The sequence below is a fragment of the Xiphophorus couchianus genome, chromosome 11, assembly GCF_001444195.1.
Source record: "Xiphophorus couchianus chromosome 11, X_couchianus-1.0, whole genome shotgun sequence".
NCBI lineage: Eukaryota > Metazoa > Chordata > Actinopteri > Cyprinodontiformes > Poeciliidae > Xiphophorus > Xiphophorus couchianus.
This window is the reverse complement of record NC_040238.1, coordinates 23,279,961-23,304,158: the sequence shown is the minus strand read 5'-3', so window position 1 is coordinate 23,304,158 and position 24,198 is coordinate 23,279,961. Positions and strand designations below refer to the sequence as shown.

The following is a 24,198-nucleotide window of genomic DNA, read 5'->3' as shown; positions in this document are numbered from 1 at the left end:
GCTAACCTCTCCTACTGTTGTAAAAACAGAAAGTACCCCCTCTTTTTGTTCCAGGGTTTCATGTAGACAGACACAATAAAAACAGTTTTCCCATTCACCAGGTTCTAAAATTAAAAAAAATACCAAAAACATATAATGTTGAAGTGAAAATTGATTTCTCCAAAAATAATGACGATTGAGTGAAAATATTTAACATGAAATAAATATTCACCCCACCAGTCCTGCCCATCTGGACAGTTCAGTTTTGCTCCACTTACTTGATAAGCTGTTCAATTTCTGTCAGGCTGCGTGGGGATCGACTGTGAGCAGCACTTTTCACATCCAACCACAAACTATCGGACTGGTATCTAGGCCTGAAATATGCAGATTTACACGTGGGCCGTAAATAAAATTTCTTCCATTTTATGCGATGGATTTAACTGAACTCCAGGGGATGCTCAATGCCTTAGAAATTATTTTGTATCCATCTCCTGATTTATATTTTTCAGTAACGTTTTCTGTGATTTGCTTTGAGTGTTATTCAAATTATTGTGAGGATACTAGCACCAGTTATCACCAATTAGCTGTTGAATTAGGTCAGTCACTTTAAAGGGAGTGAATATTTATGCTATCACCTGAAGAAATCAATTCTCACTTTGACACTAATTGGGTTATTTTTGTAATTTGTAAAAAAAAAAAAAATGTTTATCATAATTGATGTGTAAGATCAAAAATGGATAAAACATCCAAATATGTTTTAGATACAGTTCTATTGGCTAAGTTTAGCATCGTTAGTCTTTGGGTGCTTTTACTTATGGTTTCTAAATATTACACAAGGATATATGATAATACTTTGTGTGTTTTGTACATTTTCTTTCTTATTTATTGATAGCTAAAACCTTTTACCATAACTCTATGTGATGTTCTTCTGTGACGCTTGTGTAAAGCCACTCTAATGTATCTAGTTCTCATGTTAGTATTCTGGAGACATTAGCAGGAAGCTCTAACCTGCTTTCGGCTGCCTCTGAAGTGGAAGCTCTTGCCGTCTCAGTGGGGGCCTGCTCTCAGTTATTCTTGTACTCTTCAAGATGCGCCTAAATGTCTCTGCAGCCACTTCTAAATGCAGCTGTTAGCTTAGGCAGCTTCCAGCGAGGCGTTCTGTCCTCTACCATCGTCTAATTTACCACTCTGTTTCCTCACGAATTCCCGCCTCTGCAAGCTTGGGAAGTTTTTTTTAATCTTTTTTCTCCTCGAGCGTACCAACCAGTGGCTTTGGCGGAGCAGCCTTCCTCACCCAGCTGACCTTCAGCAACAAAGAAGAAACTTGGAAGTGACTTTTGGCATAACTGTTTTATTGGGATATGGCGTGTAAATAGATGCACATCATATTGTAACCGAATAGATATAAAGTGATTCACCAAATTGACTGTAGCATAATAATGAGGAATGTATAAAAGACGGATACGATATAGAATTCATTAAATTCAGTTTTCTAAAATGCTTTATTTAGAGCGACTACGTGATAACGTTCCAGCAGCAGGCGTTATTTCTTCCTGTGCTTCAGTAGTGATTGTCCAGACTCCACACATTCACACAGTTGGCGGAACGATGAGGTCTCGGTGTCCTGTGATTATCTGCGAACGTCTCTTGGCACGACATATTGCTCGTCTTCCAAAACACTGGCAGCCTATGAAAGTTGCTTCAGTGATTGAAAGGGAAATCACACAACCTATTTGAGATTTTCTCCTAAGGAAATAGACGGCGTGTCTCCACAAAGCGCCTTGAAGAAGTGTTGCTTCGTTTCTGCAGTCAGTATTACATCTTACTACAACGACGTTCAGCTTTATGGCATTTTATTGGGGGAAAAATTAAAACAAATAAGTAAAGGTGTCCTAGTCAAGATTTCTTTGTCCCTGCCACTGGTTTGATGAAGCATATTCCAGTTCAATGCCACATTCAAGTAGCTAAAGGTTGTACGTTTTAGTTCTTCTTTGCAATTTAGATAATTATGTCTTTAATCGATTTGGGAAAGCTAAAGAACTTGTGAAGATGTTCCCTGAAACTTGTAAGACTGTCATCCACAATGAAATGAGTTTCATTTATCAACATGGGCTGAAAGGAAGAAGAATGCATTGCTCCACAAAACAACAAAAAAGGTCAAATTACGACGTGCAAATGCACTCAGGGACAAAGATCTTAAAATTGGAGAAATGTCCTGTGGTGTGATGAAAATGAAATGTTTTGCTATAATCAATTAGTGCTATTGATTTCTCCTTTTGTTTGCTGCTGTTGTACAGAAATCCACCCCCATTGTGGGACAGCAGAGGATCTTTCTATCATATGCTAGTGAACATTGTTACATTTGTTGTGTGTCTGTATTTCTGCTGGAGGAGGGACTGGTGCACTTTACAAAAAGGAAGTTTATGTTTGGGCACAAATGGATCTTCCAAATGAATAGCGACCAAAAGCATTCAGCAAAATTAGTTATAAAGTCGCTTAAGGATGAGAAAGTCCATGTTTTAAAGGCCATCAGAAAGTCCTGATCTAGAAACATTGTTGGCAGAGCAGAAAAGATTTGTGTGAGCAAGACGACCGGCAGCAAACTGTTGTAGAAAATGTTTGACCCAATTCATAACATTTAAAAACTTATTTCCCCAAAACTGATGATGTACATGAAATTTTCTCAATTGTAATGTTTAAAAGAAACTGTAGAAAAATTGTTTCCATGACTTTTGGACTCATGGTAATTAGTGCAGGTGTATTCAGTTTTTCACACTTTTCCAACGTGGGTCTAGCTGACGGTGTAAACACAAAACTTTCTGAAAAAGTTGTTTTTCTCATTTTTTTGCTTTGAATTTATCATATTGCCATTGTATTTGAGCTTATTATGAGCTCCCTGGCACACAGTGCAGGTCATGTGACATGCAGGAAGATCCGATACAGTCTCTCTGTCATGGTAAGGAAACAGACTAGTATGGAAAACTCGGGGTCACAAAAATCTCACACATTTCGAGAAATTGGTCATGTGTTTTAGCTGACATAAAATCCCTGACAGCCCACAACGAACAGGCATCAGATGTTTAGTTTGTGAGAAACTTGCACATATCATTTAAAAATATCTAAAACGGCAATTTGTGAAGCTTAGGTTTTAAAAGGTTTGACTAAATGAGAAACGTCTTTCATAGGCTGCTGCCACAAATTGGTCACGACATCTCAGCTCAAACATTTGCCCCAATCACATGCCATTGCCGTGGAAACCGTTTTGCTGCTTCGCTTCTCACACCAGTCCGCTCTACGACTGAAACGGCATCATGGTGACTTCGCTGCGTTTTTACACTTCCTCGATAACTAAAACGTCGCCATCGAGTCATTGATGTCTCATCCTGACACTCGAGCCTCACTCGCCGGCATTATAAACACTGACTAACACACCTCTGATATGTCTCATGGATCGTACGACATTGCTATTTTGCGTGTTTTTAATTGCTCTTTATACATGAGATCTCTACTCTACCTCGGATCAGAGAAAAGTTTCAAAAACCGCTCACATAGATGCAGATGAGTGAGAGTAAACCTAACTGGAAACAGGAATAAGGCGCTCTCTGCGCACTAAAAGTACAACAGATTTTTTTTCTACCTTTCCTTTGTTCATTAAAAAAAAAAAAAAACAGGTGCCAGATGTGTTAAAGGCACAGTTCTGATTTTCGGGAAGTGAAGTTATTCTCGTACGTTTTCCCTTCTAGACAAACGTGTTACTGCAGAAATGAGTTTGGAAACGAGATAACTTCACAGATCTTAGCGTGGGAAAGAAAAAAATCAGAAGTATCCCTTTAAATGCACAAAACGTGATTCATCCTGAAATTTGGCACAAGGTTGTTGTTTTTTTTGGTTTTTTACTATAAACGTTTGGCATTATTACTCTTTTCAAAAGCATGAACCTATGAAGCAATAAATATATGTCTTTACAGCTACAGACAAAACCCTTAAAGTCAAATTTATGATTAGCAAACCCAGTGACACGGGAAAATGTGGACATACTCATGAAAGCTGAATCCAGTCCATGCCAACGCATGTTTGCTTACAGATTTGCACAAACACAGCTTCTTGTTAGCGGCTCCCTGACGCCCTTCTGTGAAACTGGGTTTGATTTGTACCTGGATGTCATTTACCTTGTCGTGTTCAACTTTGTTTTTGACAGAGCTTGACGAACCTTGCCGGTATTCTGGGTTTCTTCCGGCAGAGCTTTAGCCGTTTGCCACAGCGAAATGCGACTGCGACACGGTTAAAGCGATCGCTCGACGTAACCAGCGCTTCAAATATCACGACTAATATCAAAACAATCCTGTACGCTATGAAAGTCGAAGGTTACAGACGTGTTTGTTTCTTTTCCGGCCCCTAAGTGTTTGGAGATTCACAGTGAGTTGAGCGACCGGATCAGTAAGAGCAGCGTGGGGGAAATCCAGCCCTTCAGAAATATCGGTGAATTGTGTATCGGGGTCGAAGGCATCTCAAACATCCGACATCCTCTTTTTTTCTTTTTCTTTCGTTTCTTTTCAGTCTTTCAGAGCTGCTTGTTTTTTCTCCTTTCTTTAGGCTTTCTGAGAGCGGTATCTGGGATGAAAGGCTTAAACAAGATCCTAAGTAACACCGTTATACACTCACATTCAGTCAGATCAGTCTTAGGCCAAAAGAGTCAGAAAATATGAAAAGAAGAAGATTTTGCCTCCATCGGTTTTGGATATCTTACAGCTCCCTCCAGTTAGATCTTCACAGCACTTGTTAGAAGCTCACCAAGGCGTAGACCATACTGAGGATGGAAATTGGGCAAAAGTTAACAAAATGTCTGTGTTACAACAAGAGGTATCACTGATCTGTAACTAGTGTTACAAAGTGATGGAAAAACACAAGTACATGCATGGAAATGTCTCAGAAATGTTCCAAACTGCAAACCTTTTGTGGGAATTTATTGGAAATATTTAGAAATTCTGGAGTAACTTAAACAACTATGATAAATTTAAACATCGAAACATAAACCTAAGTCTTTTGTTTTTCCTCTCACATGTAAAGGTATACAATTAAGAATATTTCTTGAAGAACAGATTTGTGTTTACTTTCAGTCGAATTACTTTTAATTTGCTGGAAATCAACAAACGTGACCGTCATGCGACAAGTCCATCCGTTCAAAAAAAAAAAGGTAATAGGAGAGTTTAATAAAAAAATAAATGAAAAAATATATATTTTCTATCAAAAACATTTTGAAAACAGACACCTACAATCGTCTGTCTTTTCGAAGATAATTTGTACATTTGACTACTTCAAATGAATTCTAAATAAGTAGAAAAATACAAGAACAATAACCATCAAAACCGAATAAAATACCGTTTTGGCTAAGAAAATTTTTTTTTTATCCCACTTAAAATCGCTACAAGGAAGTTAAGCAAAAAGAAGTCACTGAAAAACTGAACATTTTCTGAATGTCCTCATTAACTGACCTCAGGGATGACCATATCTCTACTCACCTGTACAAGTAATAGAAGAAAGAGAGCAAGTAGAAGCCCAGCTTGCACCAGGACTCCTTCTGGCAGTAGTTGAGGATGTCGGCGTTCATCACGCTGACCGGATCGTACATCACTTCCGATCCGTCGGCTGGCCGATGAAAGAACCTGAAAAGAGCAGCGGGTTTTGGCTGGTCGGCTCAACACACAGCGAATCGGACAGCTGCTGTGGGACCGTACCTCCACAGATGGTAGAAGAACAGCGGGGTATTGAGGCCAAGTGTGACCCACTCTCCGGCACACATGAACATCAGGCAGAAGAGGCCGTGGATGGAGTACTCTGGTACCACCAGCTGGTTAGGACAGACACAGGGACTCGGTTAAACATCGCTGGGAGGCCGCAGCCTGCACTGTCTAGGAGAGTAAACTCACAGCTTCAGAGTGGAGGCGTTACCATTACAAACTGCTGCTAAATGTGAAGAATTAGCTCCAAAGGAGGGCTGCACAGTGACGCAGTTGGTAGCACTGTTGCCTTGCAGCAAGAAGGTCCTGGGTTCGATTCCCGGCCGGGGTCTTTCTGCATGGAGTTTGCATGTTCTCCCTGTGCATGCGTGGGTTCTCTCCGGGTACTCCGGCTTCCTCCCATAGTCCAAAAACATGACTGTCAGGTCAATTGGTTTCTCTAAATTCTCCCTAGGTGTGTGTGTGTGTGCATGGTTGTTTGTCCTGTATGTCTCTGTGTTGCCCTGCGACAGACTGGCGACCTGTCCAGGGTGTACCCCGCCTCTCGCCCGGAACGTAGCTGGAGATGGGCACCAGCAACCCTCCCGACCCCATTAGGGACAAGGGTGAACAGAAAATGGATGGATGGATGGATGGATAGCTCCAAAGGTATTTAGGCTGTTTTTAAGTTTTTTCCAAGGCACAAGAAGGTTTTTGCGCTGATTTAAAAGCTGCCAGCTTTCCTCCACCAACTCACTAGTTTAGTCCCGTTGAAAAAGCGTATGAAACTGCTTTTTTTGTTTATGCAGTAAGCAGCATCCTGAACCACCAGACTGCTGCTCAACAGTCTGTCTAAATGCAGAATTGCTGTAATTATTTCCTACTTTTTTGCACTTATATATCCTTTCTATTATTTGTTTAATGGTTTTTCACACAAGTCTTGCCCCGGATTTGAATCGAAGTATGGACTTGGACTAGACCATTCTATCAGATTGATCTGAACCATTCCATTCTAGCTCTGGCTGTTTTGGGGGCGTTGTCGTCCTTGTACTGAAGTCTGTGGATCCAGAGCTGCCAGTGGCTCTTTGGACCTTTCACAATGGCTCTCAGTGACTTTGTTAAAAATGACAAAAAACAAGCTAAAGTTTTTAAACATGGGTGTAATAACAAAAGTCAGTTTTAGCTGTTTTGAAACACTTTTGTGGAATAATTGCATTGAATTTCCACATATTCTTAAGATCAATTTTTTTCTTGTGACTATGTTGGAGACCCCACCAGTATCTACTACAGATATTTTATTTTCTAATATTTTGACTGTAACTAAATATTTAATTTGCAAACACTTTTTCTTGTTTCGGAACTGACATTCATTAATATTGTTTTTATATTATGACGGACATTTGAATTTATTCAAGTTATATCATATTTACTTATGGATGTTCTTTTTTTTACAAATGTGGTGAAAATGTGTCTTGGAAAGTCGGAAAGAGAAAGCCAGTTTTTTTCACTCATGACTAAATGGCTAAATAAATTACTGCTGTTTATTTTTTGACTCTGAGACTTTTCAATTGGCACTCCAAATCTATCTGCTTTTGTTCTGCCATTTTTTAAAATGTCAACATCCCATGAAAGAAAGTGGATTCTTTTCTTTTTCAAAACCTACAAAGAAAACCCAATTAAAACAGTACTTTAAAAATAACAAACTTCTTATAGTAGACTTTTTATTTATTTATTTAAGCGGCAATTTTTCAAGAGTTCATGTAATATTTGTGGCTCTAAACTGGTTTTCTGAAGCTTCATGCATGATGCTGCCACCACCGCGTCTCACAGGAACATCAGAGGTTTTTTTCCACCACACATAATACAGCTTCACTTCTTTCATTTTTGTTTATTTTACAGCTTAGAAATATACATTGGAGTTGACGGTTTGAGTCCCATAACAACTCAAACACTTAGAATCTTGCGCTGTTTCTACATCCTGAACGTCCTACTCATGCATTTTCAAAGAAGCATAAAGAGCAACAGGAGCTTTCAGAGACTCTTGAGTTTTTTTTTTCACTAAAAGCTTTGAAACAAGATAAGGAAATAAAGAAACTCCACAGATGAAAACCTTGATGGCATCTCCATCACCGCCTGTCTGCAGGACAGGAATATGTGTGTGCAAAAGAGACAAATGGTCATGGTTGTCTGAAGCCCTTCTGCCTTAGTCATCCGCTCCCCTCCACCCCGTCCAAAAGGTGAGGAACATCTGTTACTCACTCTGCGGAGCAGGTTGCAAATCCGCTCGATGTTTAAGATCCTTTCTCTCTAAAAAGGTGGACAAAGAGAGAACACCGCCTGTCAATAGTCTGCAAATTACAAGATGTTCCTGCAGAACGAAAACAGTCACATAATGAAATGTGGGGACTAGAACAAATGAGCTGGAAATGATGTTAATGTTGGTAATTATTAACTAAAACACCAACAATCACTTGATTTAATTGTTTTTAGTTTTCGAATAGCTAAGATCGATTACACTCATAAACCCGTCTACATTTAATGGACTGCGATGTTTTGGTGGAGATGTTTTGGCTGGGCGAGCTAACAACCCTCCTGCGAGGGATATCACGACGCCCAGTTAGGAGCTCCGATATGAACGCCGTCCGTCTTTCACAGCATCGATAAACCGTCAGACACTATCTACATGTCACTCATTGGATTGTTCACTAATAAGCCAGCGTGGGGAAAATTATGTGTTTAATAGAGCAGCGAAGCTAAAATATCATTAGTCCAGTCATGAGCAGATGGTTCATCCATTTTATTTATTTATTCATTTTTTCAGTGAAGCAAAGTTACATCAAATAAGAAACATTGGTTAATCAGCAAGTCTAATTCCCTTTTATTTATGAGTCTGAGCTCCTTTTTTTAAAGCTTCTGTCTCGGGTCGAGGCCCCTTGATGTCTGCTCCCTTTAGTCGATTTTTTTTTTTTTTTTTTTCGAAAATGTGGACATAAATGGAGAATCCCCTGCTGACCTGAGAGTAAATTCTGCCCTGAATCTCCAGCCAGCTATCAACTCTTCAGCTTCAGTGCAGTTAGCTCGGTCTGTCTGACGCCCTCCGTCTTTTTCAAGCTCCGTGCCCCACATCCGTCAGCAGCGAAGTGATGCGGTCCAACATGTGAACGCGATGTACCGAATGTTATCTGGATTTAGTGTTGGACTCGCAAATCGTTGCGCTACTCCTTCTTTATAGCCCGTAGCTTCCCCGAGGTGCCCGTATTTGTGTCGGGTCGTGCAGGCTCAGTGGGACCGATTCCAAATGAACCAAACGGGAGACATCTTTCAGAGGGGGTCGAGAAATTACACGAAACAAATAAAAGAGAGCGAAAACGATGACGAGATTACAAAATATAATTTGTATCTGCTGTTTTTAATAATGAAACTCTTTGACGTGCTTTCATTTAAATCAAATTGATACAAATAATGATTCTGCAGCCATATTTAAAAAGACACACGCATCCTGGTCCACCGCTGAGGCTGTAGCAAGATTTCGTGGTTTGATATTAAAAAGCCGTGATTTTTCTCGATAGTCGTGTCTGTTTCTCAAAGTAACAGCGCATTTTCTGTAACATAAAGTCGGATCTTATGAGTTCCCAGTTGGAAATACAAAAATAATTCTAAAACATAATGAAGATGGGAGTCCTTGTATCCAGGACGACAGAGAAATATCAAACCGAAAGCTGAACGATTAAACTATTTATCGGCCAATCAAACCGTTTCTTTCTTGTTTAGCTGAGGTATAAAAATAATTGAAAGGATTGACTGTGCTTACAAGATTCCAACTGAATATTGGCGACAAACACAAATCCAAACTAGAAACATGTTTCAACACTGCCATGTTGTCTGTATGTAATTCCTCTCTCAAATGTTTACTGACTGTCGTTTTTGTACACAACCCTGGCCCAGTGAACGCGGGTTTCTCTTGGCTTAAATCCAAAACCATGGCCGTGTAATTTCACCATCTGTTTCCATCCAGTTCCTCTTCTGTTTGTCCAGTTGATTTGTATTTTTGGGAGAAGCTGCACATCAGCTTTTAGATGTCTGACGTGTTCGAGTTGCTATCTTACAGTGTGTGTGGGGTGTGTGGGGTGTGGGGGCAACACCACTCAGTCATGCAGCCTTGACGCAACGAGCTTTCAGCGTTGAAAAATGGCTTCCACTTTTTTCAGAGACTGTTATGGATTTTACAGGTGGTGCAGCTTTTGTGTCCACTTCCTGTGGCTGGCGTGCCTCCACACACCCACGGCCTGGTTTCACAGTTTCCTCTCCCGCTCCTCGTCGCTCCCTCACTTTCAGATGAAGGTTCACATGACTGCTAGAACATTAGCTATCCTGTGAAAAAGACGCTCACAGCTGCTCCTCAGCTGAAGTGAATGATGGCACTTCCTTCTGACTCATGTTGGCGCTGTTAGCTTAAGTAAAGAGAGGAATTACTGATGCAGTGTTATGTGTTCACACACACTGAGATTTTCTGTAGCTTGTGGGACAGTAAAATATATTTATATTATTGTACGCTATTATATTTTATGTGATAGTCTAGCAGCACTAATTTTTCAAGAGTAATGAAAGATTCCTTGCAAATGCAAATTCGAAAAGTGTCGAGGATTTGTATTCGACACAGCTGAGTCAAAACTTCTACTCCACCAGCTTTTCACCAGTAGAAACATTTTTACTTGTGATTCTTTATGAAATTACTCAACCTCTGTCAGATTAGAGGACCAAACCGCTGCCACTTGTTTAGTATGAGAGTAAATGGAGTCAAATGCCAATTTTATTTATCGTCCATCGTTTATCATTTATTGTGATAACGATTTTGATTTATCGTTATGTTAAATTCCAATTAAATTACCTTTAAAGAACCCTAAGCCCATCCATATTGTTGGGATTGTTATTTGTACTATTTTTATCCACTGGTTGCTCAATGAGAGCTTCAATAATAACAGGATTAAATGCAGTTACTGTGTGTAGTTTGGCGGCACAAATCACTTCTTTATGTGATTTAAGAAGCGTATTATAAATGGGAATGTTTTTCAAGAGCAGTATTTGTGTTTGTGGAGCGATGATTGTTGTTTCCTAAAGTCACAGAAATCCAGTTACTGAAGTTGTTATTGTTATAATGATAACAATAACTTTATCATATCACAAAATATTGCGATAAAACTTTAAATTCATATCATCCATCCCTACTTTCCTGGAACTAATGTGTGTGTCTTATATTACATAAAATCCAAAGAAAACATATTGGATTTTTGCTAAAAGGTCGAGGAACGAGAAGAAAACTGCTAGAAACTGGGACAACAATTGGCTTTTAAAAAAAAATTACTTTTAGATTTTGTTCTTGCAAGGCAGAGTGGAAACGGTTCACTCTGACAGCGTCACAGTTCATCATTGTCTAAACAGGGGCTTCATTTGAATGGATCTCTTTAACTGATTAGACCAAGGAGCCGACGTCTTTGAAGAGCGTTGATTGCTTTAATTTGCATACAAATGACTTCTCAAAGAAACACCGTCTGCTTTGCCACGGCGGCAATCGCTTGGAAGCCGGGATTAACGGTAAACTCAAAAGTACAAATATTTATTGCTAAGAAAATTAATGCATCGCCCTAAACGGAGCTCAATTAAATACCCAGAGGGATCCCCAGACCATTCTCCGCCATTAAATGGTGGCCAATTGCTCTGTTTACATGTGTGTAATGATTATGAAGAAAAAATCAGAAAGTAGAAATTGCTCTTTAAGCACGTGAAGGTTTGATGTTTTTTAGATTTAGGGAAACAACAGGGTTCTTCTTACCGCTCTGGTGGGATTGCTCTGATCAATGGGGTTTTTGAAGTCTGTGCGGAGTTCATCAAATGCAATGATCTGAAGAAAGAAGAAAAGAGAAAGGGGAACAAAAGTAGGAGAATGGTATGAGAAAATGTTCTTTCGACTTTTTAGACATACTCACAACAATTGGCTGCAGGCCGATGCTACCGACGAGCAGCGGCTCTCCGTATATACCGCCCAGCTGCGGCCGCATTGTGAGAGGCACACATGGTGATTTAGGGATGAATGCGCACATATGCAATTAGTGGAAGCATTGATCTGGCCTGTCTTGTGAACAGCAGCATCCAGAAAAACGCTACCCTATTAATCAACCAATTCATCAATAATTAAAAGCATCCATGTATCTTGCAAAGTTTTTGAGGGGAAAAATGCAAGAATTTTCCATTTGGTCTGTTTGGATACATTTTTCTGCTTATTTAATGCAAGTAAAAATCAGATTAGTACTCAAAAGTAATTATTAGTAGGAAAAAAACAACAACCCGATACGCTGATTGGCAGGTGAGCTTTGGAAATGACTGCGCCTGCTCCTTGAAATCCAAGAGAAGAATGAACGTCTGGATTGAGGAACCACTTGTATGTATAATAGAAAACATCCCAGTATTTTCCCCTATCTGAGTCCATATGGTGCCCCCTCAGCTTTCACACTTCGCTCCCTTGTAAACAGAAGCAGTTTCCATGGAGACATGGTGAGTCCCTTCACTAGGCACCATGGTTACTCTTGAAAGAGAAGGGGTGGGGGGAGCTGATTGGTTTGGTTGTGTGAGCAATACATAGTTTTGGGTGCTGCACCCGTGGGTGGAAGCAGACACATGAGGGGGGGGAGTCGGAACATATTCCTGGTTTGACGGGCGTGTTTAAATCACCACAGAGCCAGACGCACGCCTCACATGCAGACACAGTGGGTGAGACACAAAGTCTCACCCACTTAGTCAACTGGTACATTAGTCATTTTTAGCCCTATAGTCCTAATGAGGCGTTTCATATTTCGCATTGTGCCTGCCTCCGTGCAGCAAATGTAAAAATAGGTGAGACATCGAAGCGGAGATGTTTGCAGAGCACGTAACCGCCAAACAAAGAGCTCAGGTCTCCTGAGGTGTCTAAACAAATTCCACCCAAAACAGGGAGTCAGATGAAGCCCAATCTGGCGGGTCAGAGTCGGTGTGGCTTTCAAGCAGCCTGAGCACTTTGTTTGAGAAAGTGTTTGTTGTCTGGAGCTCTCCAATGGCTGATGACTGATTGCATAATTAGAAATCGTGCATCCAGGGCCAGATGCATGAATCTCCACCAATGACAAAGAGATTGATGGACAAATGCATACGGTCGTATCTAAATCATACATGCATCATCCGATTGGCGCCAAACTGGATATGTATGACCTTTGTTCACCTCTAGAGAGCCCAATAGCATTGAAATGTAATTTGACTCCGCTGCGCCCAAGCAGCCCATGAAATACAGAACATTGCATTTATCCTGGCCATGCTAACATAATAATTAGGTTATTGGAACTAAGTAGTTACTAGGAACTAACTAGTTCGGTGTTAACTAACTAGCTTGTTCGGTGCCCTGGGTGAACAACATTCAGCATCTCCTACCCCCCACTCTTGTTTTTTCAACCAACCATGACACATTATTTCAAATTTCCACTCTCCGAAGCAGGCATAAAGGAAATTTGATTCAATCTTTGAAAAACATAGAAGTGCAACACAGCACAGGTTACACAGTGTTGAAAGTGAAAGGAGCTCTATATAGAATCTATTTGATATTGATAAGTATCAGTTATCGGACATAACAGAAGTATCAATATTGGAAAACAGTCCAAATTTTCATATGTTAGCATTTCTATTGAATAGTCTCTTGCTGCCCACATCGCTAATTTCAAAAACGGCTACTGTGTGCATCATTATGTTACCGTACATATTTATTCCTTTCAAACGGAATAAAAATCCAACTGATAACATTTGTGCTAAACAGAAATTGACACATTCATATAAGATGTTACTCATAAAAGTGCACAGTTAGAAACTCTGTCAATCTAAAAGCGAAAACACATTTTTAGTACATTCACTACTGTGAAAGTATTCACAAAAACGGCACAAAGTAATAATCAAAACTTCAGGTAAAGTAAAACCAAAGATGCACGATGTTATTAATTATTTTATAATCTGGCTGTTAATTGATTTTTTTAATTATTATTTTTTACCTTTTTTATATATATATATATATTTTAGAGATGTTTAAAAAAATCTGTGAAATTACACTGGTTGGTCAAGAAGAGGCATAGAGTGTCACAAAGTTGATTTAAGTTGCTCACAAACCCGCACACATACACAAAAACATCTTTTTAATAATGTGTACAGTAATAATGAGTTAAATTAACTGTGTGTTCATTGGTTGTCATAATTAGTGACCCCCTGGTTGTAGGTGTGAGCTGCAGCCTGACGTTCAGTGATGCCACTGGTTCCAATCAAAAGATTACATTTTAGGACTTTTAAGGCACATTTACTTTTTTACTTTTACTCTAAATAGCCGGAGCCAATAAGTGTGCTTGTGCAGAAGAAAAGAGAAAGAAAAAAACCAAGAGGTGTTGTACAACTGCGTGTAGGTGGACGTGTTTGTCTGCCTGTGTGGGATGATATAAGAGTGGACGTCCACAGGCCCCGACATGTGCCCGTTTCGCTGTCAGTGTGTGTGTGTGTGTGTGTGTGTGTGTGTGGGCAGTGGTTTTGGTGTGTATGGTGACACTCACCTGCCATATGACAAAGAAGATGAGCCCGGCGCACAGAACCAGGGTGAGCATGTAGCAGAAGGCCGCGAAGGTGAACGCCATGGCTTCCCCAGCCAGCCTGACGACCGGAGGGAGGGAGGGAGGGAAGAGGAAAAAAACAAAAAAAAAAACTTCCTGCCTGCTTTCTTTCTGTATCGTTTTCAGGCTACCGGTGTCCCTCCCTCCTGAGTGGGTGCTTATTGTCTGTTTCCACTTCAGGTGCGAACAGAGCAATCACTGAAAGTGACGATCAATAGTGAGCTCAAGCTGCTTCCAGCGTTTGTCTCCCCTTTTGTGCGGCTGATGGCAAGACGTCCAGCCGGGGCTCGGGGAGCTCTGAGGAAATCTGTTTCACTGTTGTTGCCCCCAACGCACACACACCCGGTGCTCCTCTTTTTTTCAGTCTCTGACAGGCAAATAGTCTATCTCCTCTGCCGAGGAGTTTCTCCTGAGACAAAACCTACACATATGTCTCTGAAGGTAAAAGTGTCTGATGGACACACCGACAGCAGAAGCACAGGATTGTTGTCGATATTAAGAGCAGTAAAAAAAAAACGAATAAGAAAAAAGAGGATCACTGTCCAGGGTGGTTATGGCTTATGGTAGTCAAGTTTATTATGGCTTACTGTTCAGACTAAAAAACCCTTATTGGCATGTTATTTCAGGTCATGTTTAATGGTTTTATAAACATCCAGCTTGTTGTGCTGGTTTTCTATCAGTAGGCTGTTGAGCATTTATAACTCCCTTCTAAAGTTGAAGGTATTGCTTCGCGGGCTTATTGTGACAAATGCATGTTACGCCAGTGATTTACCAAAAGAGGACTCAAACGACACGCACAAGTTTGGGATTGACACGAAATTTTGAAAGGTTCAACAAATACACGACCAAAAAGCAAGGATGGATACCTTAACTGACCTTAACATCGAGTAGGGCGTACCTGTCTGCGGGAGCAGCCGTGTCTGCCTCTGAACAGTCCACTCTGCCCTTGTTTCTGTCAGTTTGGGTCGGCACCATGTCAGTGTTGTCTGCCCTGTATCTGCGTCTCAGATGCATTCCTCAGAGTTCTCCGACCTCAAAAGAGAGAGAGAGCCTTCACACTCAGGTTCTTCTCCAGGAAAATGTTTAACTTCTGGCCAGAAACAATTTAAAAAAAGGAAGGAAAAAAAAAGAGCGTAGGGGAAAAGATTTAACCAGAACCCTGTAGGGAATCTACATGTTCACAGTACGCAGTTGTGCTGGTTTTGAAAACACTCCTGTTGATAAGCAAGACATCTCCACAGCTCTCAGAAGTCATGACTCATTGATACCAGCCTCTCATCTCCCTGCTTGTGCTGCCTGTCTACCCGAAGCCCCTCTGTTGCAGACCCCCTTTTTCCAGAGATGTGTATTTCCTTAGTCTGCCGTCTCTGGCTGCCTCTTTCCACTATTTCTTAGACTGCAAGAGAAAAATTTCAACCACGGTCGGTGTTATAAAAGTCAACCAATAGCGTCGCTCCGTCTCCCTCCCGCTCTCCTGCTTTCTCTTTCTTCCCTCTCTCCTCTTTTCTGTCAGTGTCCCTCTCTCTTGCATTTTTATATTTCTATAATCCCCCGATCCCCAGAGACTGATGAGGGGGCAGGGCAAGCTGGAGATGTCTGCCTCCCTCTCCCTCCTCACCAGAGCTTTCAATCATCCATCATTTGGGGAAATGTAAGTCTGGCTCTGAGAGGGTGTTGCTTTCTGTTACCTGTCATTTCCTGCCTCCGCACCATTAGCATGCAGTAAATTGCTGTATTTTACTTTGCCACGGTCTCACCCCTCTACCCCCTCAGTCATTCTCAGCCTCACAATGAAATGATTTCAAAATCCGCTAGTGCCGTAATGCAAAGACGTGCCACATACTTTTTTTTTTTAAATTGAAAAGCATCAAATAATTTTGTTTTCTAGATCTGAGCGTGGACATCTCCTTTCAAAAATGTCAAAGATATGGGAAGAGAAATGTTCACAATATCCAATGGTTCAGTCTTATTTTCTGCATCAGAACCATGTAAGATGGTGGTTATAGTTGTTGTGTTTCTGCTAATTTTAGCTGGAAATCTACCAGATATTTGAGGAAAGTTCTCTGGTCAGATGAGACAAACCTGACATTTTTGTTCAAATCTGAAACTCAGTGTGTAGCACATTGTTACTATGGTGAAACATGTTGGTAGCCTTTCATTAGCAGGATGGATGGAAGATGGATGGAGGTAAACAGAAGAGAACGATGTGGGAAGAAAACCTGTTGCATGATATGACAGACTCTAAACATACAGCGAATCGAAAGGTTTCAGTCAAAGTATATTAAATGTCATCCCAAACCTAAACACAACTTAGTATCTGTGATAAGAATTAAAAATGTCTGTTCACACCTGCTATTCATCCAATCTGACCAAGACTTGGCAGGGAACTATGGGAAAAACTATTTCCAGATGTGATAGTTGCTGAAAATGCAATAGGAAGTTGTTGCAACAAGTTCTGACTTAAAAAGCTAAACACATGTGGAAATCTTCATCCTGAGCCGCATGATGGTCAGACATTGTTATCACATCTAAACTTGCATTCAATCGTCTGAACAGATTAATGCAGCACTTTCAAGTATCAGTAAGTTGTTCCCAAGGATGAACCAGACTTGTTCAGCTCCACGATTCTCTTCCTGATATCTTGGCTGATTTCCCTGCAGTGTGTTGGAAGATTTTGTGGCAGAACATCCACACTTGCCTAGCTATCCACTTAAATTAGTTGCTATTAATTGTAACAATTACCTGCTCTTAAGTAAGTAAATGTCTTTTTAGCCACCACTGAAGCCAGCCCAGTTCCTAACCACCATCACTGTTATGTGATTTCAGAAGTGAAAACTGAAAACTAAAGGCTTGTTTACTTTTAATGAACTGACAAGCTAACAGCAGGTATATTATTTTAGATTAGTTTTACCTGGCAACCTTTATTTCAATGTATTTAGCATAAAATTATGGCTAACTGACCGCTAGGCTAGCTCATTCAGCTAACATTCAGAAACAGTGAGTTATTTGAGCTGGTCCTTCACTTGTAAACAAATATTTCCAGCTAGCTACAATCCTTCTTTTCACCTTTTTGTTAACTTTGGTGTAATTTACCTTTACCTTAAGTTGTGTCTTGTTCACCAATTCTACCTAGCAAACAAGCTATTAAAATTTATTTCAAGTATTTTTTTAAATTTCTTTCAGTTACTTGGTATACTGCTGCTATGTGATTTTTTAAAATTTACATTCAGAGTAAATAATAATCGTTCCATGATATCTGAGTTCTTACAAAAAATTGCTAAATTACATCAGCAGATGCCTTTAGCAGCTCTATTGAAATTCAAACCTGAAAAAGTATTCATGTGTACAGAAAACAAGTGTTTAGTTAGCTGAGAGCGGGGCGAGTCAGGAGTATTTTTGAAATACATTTAATATATGAAGCACAATTTTAAAAAAATCACATTTTCTAGCAGCTGGAAACTAGAACTATTGCTAATGAAGCGCAAACATATTTGATGTTCTGCATGTGCTTAAGCTCACTCGTTCATAGGACACCTGGTCCAAACAACAGAGATGTGAGAGAGTAACTGAGAAATAAAAACTGAGAAAGTGATTCAGAATGAATTGCTGCCAGTTAACAGGTAAACTAACAGTTTAATATGTGAAATGTCTTGGCAATATGTAACAAAAAATGCAAAAGCAATGAGAAAAACAGTAGTTGATGTTTGTGACACAGCTCTAAGAAATTGATGGTAGGGAATTGGATTTACATTTAATAAAGTAAACGGTAAAAACTTGATAGTATAGAATAATAAATCCAGGTTGCAGCGCTCGAACTTGGTCAGATTACATTTCTACTGAACCAGTGAAAACTAGAGCAAAGAAGACAATTGTAGGTCCATTATCGTTTGGTGTGAGGATGTGATCAGCAGGAGCCATGGCATCTCGTTGAAAGAGCACAAGCTGACATTTGAACCCGGGACACTTTTCCCATTTCAACACAAAGGAGATTAGCTGATGATGAAATTGTTTTTCAAGATAATAATCCATCTTATCACAGAACAGAGTGTTTGATCTTGTACCATGATTTCTTATTTTATGTCATAATTTTATCTCATAATCAAAACCATTAATCCCTACTTTTTTTTTTTTACTTATCTGGTGTTTTAGACATTAGATCTTCAGCTGGCATGGCTTATTATTTTATTTATTGTGCAACAAAATAGATAAAAACTCTCACAAAAATTCATTATTTTTTCCTCAGGTTAATAGAGCATATTGAACATGAACCAGTGTGTTTCGAGACTGTAAGGTTATTAGTCTATTGATTATTTTTGTGTGCATCTGGGGTCTCCAACACTCAAGAGACTCATTTTAAAATACATATCCAGATTACAGTGTGTGTGGGGGAAAAGGGGTTGTGTGTGGGTGTGTGTGTGTAGTGATAGGGAAATCATTAGGATAGCAGAATAACACTTTATGATTGTTGGGGAATTATGTATGTTGAGGATTTAGTAGCTTCCACTCTGGTATTATTATTTAGTCTCTGTATTCTCAGTGATTAAGGTTTAGCCTGTAGTCTGTTCAACAAGTTTCCAGATGTAATGTTTGTTGTGCCATTTACATTCGTAGTTGTGTTTCTCTTGGAGCTATTTGAGTTGTCGAGCAAGCAAACTCAAATTGAACATCTGATGTGTCGTAATGATTCTCTCTGCCATCAGTATTCAGTAAACAATGTAACGGTGAACAGCAGTTAAGTTCCACTGGTGATGAAAGCTGACAAATTAGCCTCCGTCAGGGTTTTGGCTCCATCTAGAGTCAGAACCCCATAACTCATCAAAAATGATGTGTTTTCTGGGCCTGGATCCATGGGAACCAGCCCAACATGGTCAGTCTTCTGGCCTTCAGAGTGAAGATCTTAATCCCAGGTTTCAATGCACCTACATTAACTGGTCGACAGCCTGGTGATGTTTCTTTATTTGTAGGTGTAACTATAACAAAGTTGTTTAAATGCTAATCAAAGCTTTGCTGGCGTACTATGAGATTATTATATTTTTTTCAAATGGCTCTGTGTCAATCTGACTTTTGCTTTCATTTCCTCTTTTCATCATAGAAAATCAGTTCTTTCTGATGTCTCTTTAGTTTCAAAATTGAACACAGCCATTTTCAACCCAATACTTTTAGACCTATAACAGATAGACCTCTATTAAAACCACCTTTAAATTCCTGCAAACAGTTTAAAATCTACTTAATTAGGAAAAGACTCATTCTTTACTTAATGAGACTTATTGTTGTCTCATTACCATTACTAGTAGGCTTCCCACTAGTGGCCGTAAGAAGACATCACAGCTCCCTCTAAATTTATGTCTATGAAAATATCTAACATTCTTACCTAAAAACCAATTTTGTTATCCTGGCATAGTTTCTTACAATTCCCATTCTGACTTTACACACAGGAAGTGACAGGTGAGACACAAGCAATGCAACATCAACACTGTATTTTCACCTATTAAAGATGTAAAATTAAAGACATAACTGTGAAACAACCATTTCTGTCATACTGTTTGGCAAGGCACTAGACAGTGTCTTGCAGTAGTACTCTCACCCTGTACATTTTACTGACTCTGTGGAGGCATCAGCCATCTTATATGCTGCAGTTTGTTGGAGAAGCTGCATCTTTTGAAGAGGAAGTGATTAGTTAAAGTTAGTTCTGTTCTACTTCTATTCTATTCTAAATTTTGACACATTATAAACAGAACCGTCAATTAGGATTTTGATGGATAAACTCACAGATTACACATAGTTTTTAACATACCAATAAAAATATGAAAAGTATATGTTGCATTTATATTCTCATCTTCTTCTGCCGTCCCATCAACTCTGAGCAATTTTGGTCTTACCAGACCAGTGCACCTTCTTCCACATCTTCTACATTCCCTTGCATTACTTGGGATAAACTGCAAATTGGACTGGTAACACTTTATGTGACGGGTTGTGCATAAGAGTTACATGACAGTGTCATAAACATGACATAACACCTGCTATGAACATGAAGGACTCTTTATGAATGTCTGAGTGTTATCATGAAGTGTAATTTGGTAAATCATGACACTTTTAATGCAAAGTTTCTCTAATGGTTGCATTAAAAGTCCATTAAAAGTGCCAACTTTGCATTAAAGTGTTATTTACAAAATAATGCAAAGTTGGCACTTTTAATGCAACTTTTAGAGCTACTTTGCATAAAAAGTGTCATTATTTACCGAATGACACTTCATGACGACAGTTATAGACATTCATAAAGACTCCTTCATGTTCCTGACAGATGTTTTGTCATGTTTATAACACTGTCATGTCACTCTTATGCACAACCCGTCAAATAAAGTGTTACTATTGGATTCGTTTGGTTTTCGTCCCGACATACTTTAGATTTGTGGAGTGAAATGTTGAACTAATGTCAGATTCTCCCACATGATTTGTGTGTTTCTTCAGTTTTAGAACTATCGATTTTTAATGAGACAGGGGAAAAAAAGTAATTATGTCTCTCAAGTATTCTTGTGTGCTTCGTAATATCCAGTTTCTCGCTGCAATATAAAGTGTCAACTGTAAAAAATAAAGCAGATTAACGGCTGTAATCATCTAGCTCTTTCATGGAAATCTTTTCATCAGTCCACCTGTTGAGATTGAAAATTGTCCACAAGATGGCAACATATTAGAGGCAGAGGCAGCAGCAGATGGTCAGGTAGGCTATTCTAACAAATGACCCACTAAAATAAATGTTCGAAATGTCTGTTTAATTGGAGCTAGCGAATGCTTTGAGGCATCTGCACTGCAGCATGGGTTGTATGAGATTTAGAGGCATCCTCACAGGCGATTAGCAGAAAGCTGCTCTACAAGTGCTACTACCGTCTGTACCTACATGCAGACACATTCACCACAATGGTTGGGAAAATGAAAAACATGCGACAGTGGAGATTTGTAGAAGTGGAGCGTCTCAATAGAACTGCAAGAGTCTGGAAGCTGCAAGAGAAGGGAAACAGAAAGAGTTTAATTTCTCCTAAATGGCAACCCTCCATTGAGTTTGACTACAAACTAGAGATGCACTGACTTGGTTTTATTACCTGTATTGGTCTCAGTATTGAAAGCTATTCTAGATCAGATATGGGTGACTATGTATCAGATCTATTCAGTCTAATTCTATACTTTGTGCTCTGAACGACATGCTTTATTATTTATTTTACATTGGATGTTAAAGTTGTGTAGTTTTTACATGTTTGACCAACATGTAAAAACTTTTGGTGTATTTAAGTGTTCTATTCTGGCGCAGAGTTATCAAACTATTTTGTTATTCAGTACATTTATGTCTGTGTTTTTTTTTTTTAAATAAATATTTTAAGTCAATTCAGCACCGTCTCGGTCGATACTAAACCTCAGATATCTGTATCGGTATTGGAAGTGAAAAACGCGGATCGGTTCATCCCACAATGTCTTTTGTTAAATATGCAGTATGCAAATGTGTTTGTGTTCCACTAACTGGCTTTAAAATAATAGCTAGTGGGTAATAAAGTACATATTTCAACAGAATTAATCAAAATGCAAACCTGAGGCAAACACTGGCGACAACAGACATCTGACGCAGATCCGTTTCTCTTCCCGTTTGTGTTTATTCCATCGGTTTGGTTTCTATCCACATTTCCAATTTACAAAATGAGTAAATGCTATTCTCCACTTGTACCCGCTAAAACATTTATGAGATTTGCCACAATAATGGCAGGCTACATCAGCTTACCTGAAAAACTTCTCTCTTCCACATTACCAAGTAACGGTCCCTGTGGCGCTGCCTGTGTTGATGGAAATGATCTAGTCTGTCCCGTAGGTGCATAGATGGTAAAACGGCCTCAGTATCTTCTGCCTGCCTGTTGATCATTTTCATGAAAAGCTGATGGGTGAAGAAAACACATTTGGGATTTGAAAATGTCCTTAATGGAACACATTAACCAGACCAAATGGTTTTTACTGTAACTTTACGCCACATAATCTCCAATAATTAGATCAGTCCATTTAACTCTGCTCCGTCCTCTTCATAAATCCCTTCCATGTCTTTTTAAGGTCGACGCAGTAGCTTCACATGGGCTCATGTTCGGATGCAGATGCACAGAATACAAGGAAATGTGCAAATAAAGAGACAGAAAACAAAAGCAGAGCTCTTATCAGCAACTTTAACTCTATGTGAGGTTTTCAGAAGAATTGCAGCTTGGAAGCTAGTTTTTGAAAAATAAAAATTGCCCTGTCTGATTAATGATTTGCCACAAAATAGCAAACAGACACAAAAACTGACCGTGATGAGTTAACATGCTCTCGTTCTCAGGTGAGCGTCTCCTCACTTCTGGGTTTTTCTTCTTTGCTGATTCAAGAACGGGTCGGGTCGTACAGAGTGAGAACCAAATAAGCTGTAAATTACTTCACCTGGCGATGTTATCATGTAGCTTGATCAGCAGCTGAATACAACAACTTTGCCCTCTTTGAAGAATCCTGAATAATTTGAGTTGCAACAACATTTAATTTCCCTTTGGGATCAAGAAAGTATTTCTGAATTCAATCACTTACCATGATTTGTCAGAAATTGTAGCTTCAGCCACTGAAACGTTTTATGTGCCACCAGTTAGCTTAAGTGACATTAGTCAGACGGGAAATGAGGCAGGAAGACGTGTTGGGAATGAATATATCAGATCAGGAATTGAACCCCAGACGGCTGCTTTACCTCTCAGCACGATGCGCTGCCCCAAATTTGGCATCTTATCTGTTATTATTAGAGTCTTATATTCCAGAGACAGCAAAGACATTGAGGCTGTTATCAATAAGTTATTGGAGCATCTGTTCGAATGATGCTGCCAGGGGAGAAGCTTTTGTTTAACAGGATGCTGTAAAACTTCACAAGCCTGCCCCTATCATTACAACTGCATAATCGGCGACTTTCATGTAAAAGCTGTGGACTAACCAGCTGCTGCAATGCTTCATAATGCCAAAAATCCTCAATCAATCTCACCTGATGTTCCTGTATTACTTCATCTTATTACAGGTGGTGTTATGGGCACAACTCCATCAAGTCTTGTTTAAAAGGTTGATGACAAAAGCCTTTTGTTTTTTAGCCCTGAACAGCTGAGAGCCTCTTGCAGCGCAAACAGCCTCTAATGAGAACTAATATAAAGTTATAGAGGAATCAAAAATAGCTCAGCATCACAATAGTCATGAGCACGTCTTTGAAAACCATGGATACGCCGTAGTAGCAACAGTTTCCATAGCAACAAATACAAACCTTTCTTAGTTGCTCTTAAGATCTCCAACCAGAAATTTTCACAATGTTCCTGCTGCTGTGGAACGTCGTTTTCATCGGCTATAAGAGCTTTAAAATGTTTGTCAGCCTTATTATAATCTGAGTTAAATATTTGCTCCAGCTTCCAAATATTCACTGATTCTTTCCTTCATAATCTTAAAAAAAAAGAAAGTTGACTGTTCTTTTTATTTTTTATTTTTTTATTCCATTGAGACTACCTGCCATCTTTTTTTTCCTTTCTTTGGTCTGCCCTGTGACACGGTCTGCACCACTGGTGAAGCTTTCAGACAGCGTGACACGTGAACTGTTGGCAGGTGGAGGAAAACACTTATGTAAACGTGCAACAAAAGTTCACTAAATATCAAATATCGAAAGTAACAATTGGCAACTGATCCTCATAAAAAGAAGAAATTCTGATTAGTAGCAATCTGGAAAAAGTAGGTAATATGTCTTTATTTACATTTGATGAAAAATAGCATGCTTATTGATACTCTTCTCTATATTCAATGGGGGGGAAAGGTCTTTA

At 39.4% G+C, this 24,198-nt stretch overlaps 1 protein-coding gene and 1 long non-coding RNA gene across 3 annotated transcripts; both read right to left on the bottom strand.

The window, feature by feature from the left end:
* Positions 1-1,310: 1,310 nt before the first annotated feature.
* Positions 1,311-15,970, bottom strand: cnih2 (cornichon family AMPA receptor auxiliary protein 2). Its single transcript, XM_028030661.1, has 6 exons — positions 14,306-15,970; positions 11,527-11,595; positions 7,956-8,003; positions 5,715-5,827; positions 5,499-5,642; positions 1,311-4,786 (listed from the first exon to the last, which is right to left on the bottom strand). Exons 1-6 carry the CDS (start codon positions 14,384-14,386, stop codon positions 4,759-4,761), a joined length of 483 nt encoding a protein of 160 aa, XP_027886462.1. The 5' UTR covers positions 14,387-15,970; the 3' UTR covers positions 1,311-4,758.
* Positions 15,971-21,111: 5,141 nt separating this feature from the next.
* LOC114152711 (uncharacterized) lies at positions 21,112-23,889 on the bottom strand. 2 transcript variants are annotated; one of them, XR_003597209.1, is made up of 5 exons: positions 23,385-23,889; positions 22,405-22,742; positions 22,128-22,277; positions 21,940-22,021; positions 21,112-21,358 (listed from the first exon to the last, which is right to left on the bottom strand). It is a non-coding gene; the product is annotated as an uncharacterized LOC114152711 (long non-coding RNA). The 2 variants fall into 2 exon arrangements; XR_003597208.1 differs by having other exon boundaries at positions 22,128-22,742.
* Between the last annotated feature and the right edge of the window lie 309 nt (positions 23,890-24,198).

Coding starts and splice junctions, on each gene's coding strand:
- cnih2 (XM_028030661.1), bottom strand. CDS start 14,386: ATGGCGTTCACCTTCGCGGCCTTCTGCTACATGCTCACCCTGGTTCTG. Junction 11,596..14,305: donor TCTTCTTTGTCATATGGCAG/GTGAGTGTCACC, acceptor TTCTTTCTTCAG/ATCATTGCATTTGATGAACT. Junction 8,004..11,526: donor AGAGCAATCCCACCAGAGCG/GTAAGAAGAACC, acceptor CCACCTTTTTAG/AGAGAAAGGATCTTAAACAT.